The sequence below is a fragment of the Conger conger genome, chromosome 2 (genome assembly GCF_963514075.1).
Source record: "Conger conger chromosome 2, fConCon1.1, whole genome shotgun sequence".
Taxonomy (NCBI): Eukaryota; Metazoa; Chordata; class Actinopteri; order Anguilliformes; family Congridae; genus Conger; species Conger conger.
Window position 1 is genome coordinate 24993014 of NC_083761.1, and position 13076 is coordinate 25006089.

At 46.5% G+C, this 13076-nt stretch overlaps 1 protein-coding gene across 2 annotated transcripts in view; it reads left to right on the plus strand.

Moving 5' to 3' along the window:
• The window catches only part of dnmbp (dynamin binding protein), a 73225-nt gene that overhangs the window by 40561 nt on the left and 19588 nt on the right, over window positions 1–13076 (plus strand). Inside the window, exon 1 of one of the 2 annotated variants that reach the window (XM_061230890.1) lies at window positions 1970–3525. The exons of the other annotated variant lie outside the window; for it this stretch is intronic. Within the exon in view, the coding sequence (XP_061086874.1) occupies window positions 2076–3525 (1450 nt within the window). The 5' untranslated portion in view covers window positions 1970–2075. Of the gene's footprint in view, window positions 1–1969; window positions 3526–13076 lie in introns of those variants that run through there. 2 annotated transcript variants of the gene reach the window in all.

Sequence of the window (13076 nt, forward strand, 5' to 3'; positions counted from 1 at the left end):
GCCTGAATGAGAGGGCTTTATCTCGGCGGCTGGTAGACGGCGTAATCTTTTGCGATAAGTGAAATGGGTCTTTCTTGACCTTGGTGAGCCAGGACCTTGGTTTATCCTCAGGTTCTGTATGGAGTCCCGTGCTCCAACCACCACTCCGAAACTCAAGCCGAAACGACAGAAGTTTAAAAACAGGTCTGCATATTTAGCATTTTTCTTTTCAGTACATGACATGCGTAAATACTCCTTACGCAAATATAGACTACATTTCTGATTTTGCCAATGATATGCAGGAATGCTGGCACGTGAACACGTTTTATGAAAAGGTGCAGGTGTTGTAGGTCTCTGTTGAAGGTCACAGATCACAGCAACTTCAGAGGTTTAGCTCAGAAAATTAGACTTTACGGCAAAAAAGAGCAAAGGTTTTTAGTTCATGACATCCTTCAACCTTTGGGAAAAGTTGTTATAAAATTGAAAGCCAGAATAGCTGAAGTTGTATACAACATATAGTACTGTGCAAAAGGCACCCTAGATTTTGTTATGTATATACATTTGGTCTTGGATACTTTTATATTAAATTTTTTGTTTTCTCCATTAGTGTGTCAGTACAAAATATATATATATATATATTTTTTGCATTTCCTTAGTAAAGTGCCGCAACATGCTAAGTAGTGGGCCACTTTTCAGATAAAAACTTGATCGAGGCTGTCTGGGATAACCTGGATCGGGCAAAGCAAGCGAGACAATGCCAAAGCAAGGCCCTTAACTCTGCTTTGCTCCAGGGGAGGATTGTCTCCTGCTAATCTAGTCTAATCAACTGTACGTTGCTCTGGTTAAGAGCGTCTGCCAAAATGCCAATAAGGTAAATGTAATGTAAGTTCTCCAGTACATTTGGAACAACCTACCAGTGGATTTTCTTATAAAACTGCAGGACTACAGGACAATGTACCTAAGATAATTGATACAAGTTTAAAAGTTGAATGGTGGTCATAACAAATTTAGATTTGATTTAGTTTTTAACTGTTCGCTTTTTAACTGTTCGCTGGTCTTTATAAATCATCATTCATTTCATTATTTCTGAAAGCATATTATAATTTACAACAACCTTTATTTGCACAGTGCTGTAAATAAATAACGAATGCATATTTTTTCCCAATCCAGTTGTTGTGAGGCTACAGTAGTACCATGTCAGTTGTTCAGACTTCAGTGTCCCTACAGTAATTGGTGTTTTGACACTGTGGAACGGAGGGGGGATATTCTCCGCTCTGTTTTATGAATAAACCTCGGTTTTTTTCTCACACACACAACGAGATGCCCTAGCTTCTGGGACTCAACAATGGCCCATTGTGGAGAGAGAGAGTCCTCGCTTTCTCACAAACGCCGGTTTTCAGTGAACTGACAGTGTGCTCACCCTCTTTATTATTGTCCTGGGCAACATGAAAGCCATTGATCCGGGACAGAATTCTGGGTAAAATGCTTGTAAGGTCTCTTATTTTCTGTAGCTGCACTGTCCGGTCTGATGACAAAATTGAAAAGCTTATGTTAATCGTGCTCAGTCTTCACCCCCCTCCCCCACCCATTAAAGCCAAGGAGGTCTGTCAGATCTTCAGTTGGCTTTTGTGGATTAACAATGTGTTTTTTGCAATGTTTAAATAACGTGTGTGGAAAGTGCGAAAAAAAACAACCCGTTGCACAATCAGAGACGGAAATGTGTGCGTGTTTGTGCTGGCGTTGGGTGGCGTTTGCCTCTTTCCAGCGCCAAGTCCTGAACAGTTCAGAGACAGACGCTCGGAGAGGGAAGGTAAGCCTCCCTCCTCCACATAAGGAAAATCCTGAAGAGGCCGTCCGTGTTGTTCTGCAAACAGTCGGCCGGCCAATAAGAGCGCGGCAGCGGTCATGTGACACGCCCCAATGATTAACCCAGCGAGCTAGCTCAGGCAGGGTCCTCCTCCCCCCCATTGGCTAAGAGGGTGTGGAGGGTTTGGTTACTCTGTGGCTGGGAGTGCCAGAGTGAAGCAGTCCCGTTCAGGCAGTCCCAGGGAGAGCATGTGCCACAGGTGGAGGTTTTGGAGCTACGCGCTTGTGGAATGCGTTCGGAGGAGTGGGGAGTAGCTCAGCCAGCCCCGAAGGGAAGCTCGCCACTGCGGGGAGACGTGGGGGGGTGGGCGGACACCGGCAGGAAGCCCTCCAGGATGAGGAAGAGCCGGGAGGAGCTGCGGGAGGAGGACTGGGAGACGGAGAACCGCAGCCGGCTCACGCAGCACTGTCGTGACAGCCGAAGAGGCAGCTGGGACCCCTGGACCAGCTCTCAGGACGCGGGCAGCGGCCGCCGGGGAGGGTCGTGGGAGTACGAGGACCGGGACCTGGTGACCGGCAAGGGGGACCACGGCCCAGTCAATTACAGGGAGTACTGCACGGTCGGCAGGGCCAAACGCGACGCCGCGGATAGGTACCGGGGCACCGCGGGAGACGGCGAGCGGTCTTTGAATTACGACCGCAGGGACCGAGACGGTGGTCACTGCGACCGCGGAGACCGAGACGGTGGTCACTGCGACCGCGGAGACCGATACCACTATGAGGGCAAGGAGTTTGACACATACAACCCCAAATACAGGGACCAGGACGCCAGGAGAGACCATTATGACCGCAGTGACCGATACCTGTGTGACAGAGACAGGTATGACTACAGAGAACCTGATTATTACGACCACCAATACAGAGACCGCTATGGCAGCGGAGACATGGGCCTTTGTGACCGCAAAGACAGAGACTTTTGTGACCGTTACGACTCCAAATACAGAGACTTGTACAGCAGGAGAGACATAGACCCTTATGACAACCAATACAGAGACCTAAATGATGTCAGAGATGTAGACCGTTATGACCACAAAGACAGAATCAAGTATGACGACAGGGAACTCGATTATTATGCCCGCAAAGACATAGACCGCTATGACAGCAGAGACCTTGACTATTATGACCACAGAGACAGGTATGGTCGTGATGTTGACTGTTATGACCGTGAAGACAGATACGACCGCAAAGACCGAGATCTGGACCAGTATGACCGCAGAGACAGAGACCAATACAGCAGCAGAAGCGAGGGCCAGTACGATCGCAGAGATCAGTATGACCACGGTGACAGGGGTCTGTATGACCACTATGGGGACCACTATGATCAGGAAGCCTTGGACCGCTTTGAGGACAACATAGATGGAAACCGCTACAGGGATTATCAAGCAGCGGACTTCGACCGCAGGTACGACCACTACGGAGACCCAGTGGGACAGTTTGACCGGGGGTGGAACACCTGTCCATCTCGCAAACACACAAATCAGGAGGCACGGTCTGACGACCAGGATCGTGACGAGGCGGGTGGCCTGGCTCTCAGGGAACTGGACGCGGAGTACGAGGAACGCGTTCGAGCCAGGAAGTCGAGGTCAATGGGCTCCCTGGACAGGACCAGTCTGTCCAGAAAGCCCGCCCCCACCTCCCTCAGACACTCGGACATTTCCCTCAACAGGAAGACGAAGCCAGGTAAACATTGACGCACTTCCTGTCCGTATCGCCTTCCCTGTCATGTCTGTCAGGCATTCCCTGCCCATCATAATGGGTAAAATCTTCGGTCACTAAACGTTGTGGGCTGTAGAACCACTCGGTCCAAGAGAGGTTCAGTCTTGGTTGAAATGCGGTCCAGCCTGCTCCGGTCTGTGTGAAAGAGGTGCAGTGCACTGAATTCCAGTCTCTTACTCCTCTCCTCTGAGGTTTTGAGTCAGTAGCTCTCGCTGAAAGGTGAACTTCCAAGTATGTGCAGGTAGAAAGACCAGTTTGGCCAGTCCTGTTGGTTTCCTGCTCTTTCCCAAGCTCTCTCTGTGCCTTCAGCCTTGCTGGAGTCTCATGTTATGTCTGAACAGGTTTACGGTTTACCCAAGGTTGTGCTGCAGCACAGAAGTATACTTGAAGTACACTGCAAAAAATGAATGTCTTAACAAGCGTTTTAATTAGACTTAAGTTCAAATTCTTTCTCAAGTAGTAAAATATTTTTTTAAGTTACTATTTGCTTCATAAGTGAAATGTTCTTACCACGTTAGCAAATCTTTGAATGTGTCCAACTCTCTTAACTCATTGTCTCATTTAGCAAAAAAGTTAAAGGTTTTAAGTTTCAATATGAGACTAAAATGCTTGTTGAGATTAACAGTTTTTGTAGTGTCTAGTGTCTGAACTATACTTTTCCCTGAACCTGCTTCTACACACAGGTACAGCATACGGCATCTGTGATATTATTGCGTTTCAGTGCGCAGGTATGCCTCTCACTCGAGTGTGTATTCCGTTAAGTCAGCAGAATGGACATTGCTTACTTATGAGGGAATAATCCTGAACAGGATATGCAAACTGAGGTTATCCAGAATTATGGATGGTTGATGAGTTGCCCACTCAATGACCCTTTAAACACAGGCTGTTATGATGATTGAGGATCGTGTGATCGATTGGCTGAGCAAAAGTGACCTTTGACCTTTACCCTTTGGGAGCCCCTGACCTCCCTGTGAAAATTGTTTGTTACATGCCTTTCCGTCCCTTTAGTGGACATTTATCCAGAGCAACTTGCAGAACAAAGTACATAAGGGAATTCTCATCTTTAGTACATTTCAACGCAAACACAGGTATGCAAGCGGCGAGGTGTAAGGAAAGGCACCCCTTCCTGGATGTGTGTTTGTGTTTGAGGTGCAGAAGGTAGAGCCTCCCCCCACCGCCTCCTGTTCACATGGTGGTAATCCGTGGATTGGGTCCATAAGGCTCCATGCCACATGATCACATCACCTTGTACCTCGGGAGTGTGGGGGTGGGGGATAGTGGCGGGAGGGGGGGCGGGGGGGGGGCAGACGCGATCACGTCACCGCAGTCAGGCGGGGGAGGTGATGAAGGAGAAGTGTTCTGCTCTGTGTCACAGACCAGACCGTGCCTAGCACTGCCCCCACCCAAAGATGTGAACACACACAGATAACCAAGCACAATACTGTTACCTAGACACACACTTGCTTCATACCCTACAGGTCCTAAGGGTCTGAGTGTGTGTCCAAATGCTTGTACCACAATGCCCACAGTTGGTACAGCCAAACATACCTGCACCTAATTCCTCACAGACAGGCACGCACTCATATGCATGTACGCCCACGCGTACGCATGCATAACCAAGCGCAATACCCTTACCTAAACACGCACACGCGCTTCGTACCCTACAGGCCAGCACACACAAACACACACACACAGACAACCAAATGTATACAGACTGGTATAACCGAACACAGCCCGAAGACAGGTGCACACACTCATAGGCATGTACATACATGCGCGCACACACAGGTCCCAACATGTGGTTGCAGGGTTTGCAGCCAGGAAAAGCAGAAGAGCATGGCAGCCCTGCATAGCTTAATGCACAAAGTGGTATTTTAGGACTCTACAACCCCTCAACTTATCCTGTCTTGACTGCTGGCTGGTTTCTAGGGCCTTGATGGAACCATGCCTGCAGATGCCTAGAAGCTCTGCCACTTCAGAGCTCTTCAAGCATTCACTATTGTCAGAACAGTGCTGTGAGCTAGTGGCAGAGAACCGCATATCCAACACGCTAGTAGCGGTCTGTATTTAACCCCCTGTATTGTTGAAAGTGTGACGCTCATGTGCGTAGACACACTCTGTACAGCTAGGTACACTTTCGTCTTGTCAACTTATCTGGGTGGGTACCAAACCAAAATACAACCAATCATTTAATATATACAATGGAACGGTGTGAGAATGTAAAACTCCTGAGCCAACTGGATGTGAGTCACAATACAAGTTTCTGAGCCAAGTTAGAGCACCATGGCACTCCTACTTGAACTGTGACTCTTACTTGGCAGTGCTCTCCAGCCCATACTGTTTTTCAAAAGGGCGCTGTAGTAGGCATGGCTTCAGTTCAGACAAAATGTGCTCACATCTCATTTGGTCAATGGGGTGGCTTGAAGCAGATTCAAATGTACTCTCAAACGGCCTGAAAGACTGTCCTGAATACTGTGGTGTAAAATTGGTATTTAAAGTAGGCACTGCATGCTTTTAATTCATTAGTTCGCTAAATGATTCAAGTGGTTGTTCCAAGCGTTTTCTAAGCAGACGTTGCCATGGTATTACCGAAGCATTCGTAAGAACGGTATGCGCTGTTTGGTCTTTAAAAGTTACGTTCCACAATGTATGTACAACTGTGGGTTTGCTTCTGCCATGAACTGAACTAGTAGCTAAGTCCTGTTGCCAGAAAGGAATTCTATTCCACTCTGTCAAACATCGACAGATGCAGTGGTGTGATGCACAGTGATGTTCTGTGTTTATTAGCGTGTGCACAACCAGAACATGAATTGGGGAAACCCCAACAGAAAACCAAAAAGAGAACTTCAATGACATAGACTATTAGCTTGCAAGTAAAATTGTGTTATTTTTCAAATTGGATGAGAATTTTTCATGTTTCTCTTAACCTCTCTATAAAGGCTAGCTGATCAGAGGCTGAAATTGGCACAACAGCCAGTTTCTGCGGCTAATCCCGTCTGAGAAACGCTAGTTATCTGCTTGTTATCTGCTTGTCCAGATATTCCTTCCAATTTTCTCCACCTGGGAAAGATGCCTGCGTTGGCTTGCTGGGCCGCAGACAAGTAAAACGAGGTTCTGGGGGAGTAATGACAGTGATTAGGTACTCGTAAAACACATAATTAACTTTTACCATTTTACAAGTGCTGACCACAGCAAAAGAAATGAAGGCAGTTTGAGGTGAAAACATTAGTGTTCCAGTTCATTGCTGTCCTCCCAAACCTATACCATATTTACTTAGTGACACTTGCACTGATAGTTGCCCACATCCAACGTCCTCACGATCTGCTGTCCCCACGATGGCCGTGTTGATGGGCAGAAGTGTGTGAGAAATGAGGAGCAGGTTGTGGTAATCTGGTGGATTAAAGAGCAGGGCCAGACAAAAGCCTCGGGACTCAGGCTGAGGAGGGATTAACCGAGAAATGTAGGTCAGAAACACACACACGTACACTCTCACGCACACACATATGTTCTACATCACACACACACACACGCACGCACGCATATGCACATGTATGTAGTCACACACATGCACATACGTACATGCATGTGGACACACATACATGCGCACATACGCATATGTACATACATAAACTGTATGTACTTACAGGTGGACACACACACACACACACACCACCACACACAGAAACGCTTTAAACGCATGCATATGCTGCTGCTTTCTTAGCTGCTTTCAGCAAAAGTAATGCAGGAAGTCTGAAGTCTGTCTGTAGAGAATCCGCCCTCTGGCGTCTGCTGTTGTTCTTCTTCGTGGTTCCTGTGCTTAGATGTGGTGCAGACGCAGCACCTCTTATGGGGTGTGAGAATGACCTTTGGAAATTCTTGTAACATCTTTTCACAACCGTTTAGTGAGGAATGAAGTTTTGGTTGTTGTGTATATATATATAGCTTTTGACCTTTTGAAAAGGAGGAGGCCAACTTTGAGTCTTCTTTGTTTTACAGTGTGCACCAAGGGACAATTACATTTGCACAGGGCTGTCCGATGCCCTGCACAGGTTTAGCCTACACAAATAAACGAGCCTGTTTAAGTAGTGTTAAGAGCGCATCTATTTTCAGAGATGGTATTCTGCATATGCATTCAAACTTACAAGCTGTGTAAGTCAACCATAAAAAACTGACCATGTCACTCTGGAGGGAAATATTTGTTCAGATTCCTGCGCTAGGTGTAATTGTAATTAGTGTGGTGCCACTGAACGCAGGGCAGTGTGGGCCTCTCTTAGCGAAGGAATAATGCGCATTGTACTGTACACACAAGCTGATTCATACCCTCTACCTCCAGTGTGTCCATTATGGTGGATGTTGGTGGTTAAATGCTACCGTACCTGTACCTGTAGCTTTGTGTTAAAAAGGGGCCTGAGCATACCCAATCCTGTATTACTGTACCTTTTGTCCGAGAAATATGGCGGTGCTTTGTCCCGCGGTCTACAGGCGAAAGCTGCGGCCTCGTGCATATTCACAGCCTGGTAATTACAGTGCACCTTTCCCCTGAAACATAAACCACTCTTTCTACTAACACCTCAATACAATGCAAGCAGTGCAATACAAATTCACTCACAATAGAGCAAGGAGCTGGATCTGATCACCTGTAAATAAAGACCGGCTGGAGAGAGGTGTTTCCATGCCAGTGTGAACGAAGCTGGAAGGAATGAGGAAGGGGGGTATGGATACCGGGGCCATTGTAGGAGCTGAAGCGCCATTCACATGGGGCTAGATTCTCTGCTGTTCCCTGGGGGTGTGAAAGTTTCTTTCCCCCTTCCTTTGGCCATAGTGTGATCTGTATGAATTCATGATTTATTCTGACTTCCAGGAGAACCTTTCAGAAAACAATCTCAGAAAAAAAAAAAAAGAAAAAAAAAAAAAAGTTTCATATCTACTGCAAAGAAGTTTGAGAAGAGCAAACACGTTTCAAAACGAAACGCTCGTATCAGTTTTCATGAAATGAATAGCGCAGTGACTTTGGCATTAAGCGGCTCGCATTGTATTTTAGTAGCTGTAGTGATTAATTCGTTTTTTGACATTGCTGCAGTGTAACTTGACTACAGTAGTGAAGGAACGCCCTTTTTGGTGAAAAGTTAGTCAAGGTGTGGAAAAATGACAACTATGGAGCTACCAGGTAGGGTTAGTACAGTGCAAAGAGAGACTGGTTATGGGGTGGGGACTTGTTGTGAGGTCTCTCTTTTGCTCTTTTTTTCCCCTCTCTCCTTGAGTCTGAAGACCAGACAGAAATATGCTCTCTCCCTAAAGGGGCGCCATGGCGACACGCCCAGTTGCGCAGTAAGGGGAACTGACCCTGTTCTCAGGTGCGATGAAGACCACGGCGAGAGTGAAAACCACATTGCTGCTCACGTTTTATTGCTGTGGGAATTTTATGATAGCGCATACTTTCGTGTTTGTCCTGTCCTGTATGCCTGTCAGATATCTAGAGAGAGATATGTAGAGACTACAGTCTGTTGTTGCTAATTCCTGTCTACTGAACTGCAGTGTCACACTACAGATTCCACACCATTTAGTGAACTGCGGCACTTGCTGTCAGTAGTGTTGTGTATCACACTACATCTTGTCCTCAACACTGTAGTAGGTCACCACTACATCCTGTCTACACCCCTGTAGTAGTTCACCGCTACTTCCTTTCCTCAGCACTGCCGTGTATCACATGTATTTCGTGTCCATAGCAGACCCTGCCTGCCTGGGCACTGTGTTCCACAACACAGTTATGAAATGGCAGTTTTTCCACCTGCGTTACATGAGCACAGTACACGATTCTCTGGCTGACACAACACTGCACCACGCTCTTGTTGCTGAAGGCTTTAAAGGGACACCACAGATGCCAGTGAAGTGCAGAGATTGATTGGTGGCTGCCAAATGGTAACCGTTTTGTTGGGTAGAAGTTTGAGAGCAGAGGAGGGCACCTTTTGGAATTGGCCCAGAAGCAAACAGGGCTCTGACCAATAGGATCGCTCAGCCAAAATCAAACAGGGCTCTGAGTTTGGGTTGCCTCCAAGGGAGACGTGGAATTTGACCGTTTGTCCTTCTGAACTGTAGGAGTCACACACAGGATAATATGTGAAGGTATTATTGTGTGGAGTTTTACTTTTCCTTTCTTCAGTGAGTGCTGTAAGAATTTATTGCTGGCAAAATGAAAAGAAAATAATAAAAAAATAGAGTACACAATCATTTTAATATTCTTTTGGTCTTCCATGCTTTCCTGCTTAAAAAACTGAGCCAAAACACAGCGCAAACAAAGTTTCAGAATGTATTTTTAACTTTAGTTCTTGTTCTTGGTTGCTTGGGGCAGCTTTTTCAGTGACAGTTATTACCTGTGTCAACATGACTGAAAACCCAGGGCAGTTTCACCTGATGCAGGCACGGCTGTGTACATTTTCTGGGGGTCGTGGTGGAAGTGGAGTTGCGACCAGAGTGGGTAAAACCGCGTAGCCCCTCCCCTTCAGAACTGGGGCCTGTTATTAGACACCCGAGCTTACGAGCGTTGCCACGGCAACCGGCTGCTGGACTGCTGTGAACTTTGCGCGAGTATCGGACGTCTTATGTTTTGTTTCGGTTTTAAATGCAGCGCATAGTAATTGGTTTTTAGAAAGCTTGGATTTTGTCTTGGAAGTTAAGCTCAGCATTGTCCCCTCTGTAAATACTTTCTGTGAATTTGGAATAAAATTTACACTGAATTACAATTAATTGGAAGTATTGTGTGTGTGTGTGTGTGTGTGTGTGTGTATACATACATACATAAATACATACTATATAATTCACATGCCTGATTTGGATGCATTTATAATAAATGCAAGTTTCGTCTTGCTCTTTGCTGTAAACCTTGTATTCAAGAGCCTAAAGTTTAGAAACTATATAATGTGAGTCCAGCATTACTCTGTCAATGCAGGTCCTTTATTCAGGTCACCTACTACGGGAAAATACCTGGTTTCCATGGAAACCAGTGCAGACAACAGGGCATCGTATAGCTTGGTGTCTTGGTGGGTCTGTTTGAGAGATCCTCAAGATCACCATGGAATTTGGGGGCTTGGGTGCTCTGGGGTGCAGGAGCTCCAAACAGTTGACAGGTTGTCTAAAAGAAAGGGGGTGCCAAGGCCAAAACCTGGATCTGGATTCGGGCCTGGACTCGCACCGAATTTAAAGGATGCAAGTGTGAGTTAAATTTTTTAATGAGGAAGAGGCATCTCAAGAAGAGGCATTGACCTCCAACAGTTTCAAGTTTTTTGTGAGCAAGCAGCATCTATATGGGTTTATGTGTTTATTGTTATCCGTCTGTGTTCGGAATTATCAGTATGTTTCTGTGTGAGTATGTATGTTTATTTTTTTTTGTAAATTGTATGTGTGTCGTATGTGTGTCGTTCTGTGTGTGTGTGTGTGTGTGTGTGTGTGTGTGTGTGTGTGTGTGTGTGTGTGTGAGAAAGAGCAAGAGATGTTTATGAGAGAGGGAGAGAAAGATACGTTTGCATATGTGGTGTGCAAGCTAGTGTGTGAGAGAAAGTGTATCTGGCTCCGGGCTTTAGCACACACCGCCTCTCAGTGGTTCTCAGTGGTTCACTCAGTTGTGTGTAATCTTGGTCGTTCCCAGCCATTCAGATGTTAATGGGCTGGAGGGAGCTGGAGGGGGGGGGCAGAATGGGGTTTCTGTCGGGAAGAATGTGGCTTCAATGGGGAGGCAGCATGGCAGAGAACCGCACGGACCTTTCCCCAATTTGACCAGACAGTACTTTCGGCTCAACAAGGGGAATGGACTCCTCTCCTGTTCCCTGTGGGATCCTTTACCGCCACAGAGCTGAGTGACTGTGTGTATGTGTTCAGGTGGGTGAAAGGTAGACCCTCTCAACTCTCCACACACACACACACAAGTGTATTTCTTGTTTCTGTGTGTGTTGGGCAGGAGGGGGGGGTTGCTTGGTTGGTTGAATCTCGCTGTGTTTTTGTGTGGTGAAAACTGCTTTTCAGAGCCTCAATTTCATATTTCTTATTTTGGGAATAAGTTCATTTGCCTTCTCAACATATTTGTAGTTCAATTAGTGGGAAAATAAGTGGCTCAGACTTGTGTTTTTAAGATGCTGAGGTGCTGATAAAGTGGGCTTTTTAAAGTGTTTTTTTTTTTCAAGAACGTAAATATTTAATGTTAGTAGGGGGTCGGAATGTCATCGTCTGGTCGTAATGCATTACCGGTCATGTTGGGTTCGCTGAGTGCTTGATGGTGCTGAGGTTTTCTCAAAACCCAACTGTGATTCATATGTGAAGCGTGAACTTGAAAGCTTTGTATCGAGGCTTGGATAGTAACACAATTACATTCTTTGAGCAAAAGAAAGTTGTAATTTACAAAGAACATAACATTTACAATTTACCCATTTAATGGTATTATGGCAATATCTGTTAATAGCTGCACAAATCCAATGAGGATAATTGCTGCAGTAGCGTACAGGGAGCATGTTATCCGCTGGAAATACGTTTCAGAAATGTATTTATCACTGACGGTGTTTCCCCTGAAGACTGAAAGAAGGGCTGTTTCTTTCATCTTCTAAACTAGCATACAGAGGTGTGACCTTTGACTTTGACAGATGAGTTTGCCTATGTGAATCCAGGGGTTTGTGTGACGTTAGCATCGCTTCCTCCAGAGTAAATTGACATTCAGTCAAATGTGGCTTTAGACCGAGAGGTCAGGGGTGGGTCCACAGTGCGTGAGCTAGTCACTGGGACAGTTGTATGAGTCCCTTTGTGGTAGCGGTTGATGTCGGAGAGTATGTGGTGTGTGGGATGGCCTGGTCACGTGGAGGGCAGACCGGAAAACATGAAATGCGCAGACAGAACGGGCGCATTCTTCAGAAGCGATGCTCACGAATGCGTGCAAACCGGGTCATCTCCTCCCGCCCGGCCGCCAAACCCCCCCCTCTCAAAAAATTATGGGGGCTTGCTGTCTCACACTGGTCTATTTAAGAAGACTAACAATGCCACAACCAATTACTTCCGCCAACTGTCCGCGGCAATACAGGGCCCTTTGTGCCGCCGTGGGATTGTGCGTTCGCCTGTTCGCTCGGACTGTGCCGCGGACATGTCACCGTGTTCCTGGCTCCGAGGGGACTTGGGGGCTGGCCTGGTCTCCCGAAGAGATGGTGGCTAGAACAGGGGCGACTGGATGGTGGCTGCTAGCTTGAAATTTTTAAGTGGGATGAGCTAGGCTAGAGACCCACCCACCTCCAGGAATCTGTTCTGGCCATCTCAGGCGCTGGACCTCAATCCAATGGAAAACCTGTGGCCTGAACTGAAGAGGGCAGTTGTTATGCCCAAAACACATGAATGTGAATGATCTGCATAGAGGAATGGTCCAAAATCCCTAAAAATATGTGCCTTAACCTTGTCAAGCGGTACAGGAAAAGACTCCATGCCGTTTTCCTTGCCAGAGGTGGATGCACCTCTAAACCATGGCTGCCAATAATTATGGAACCTTG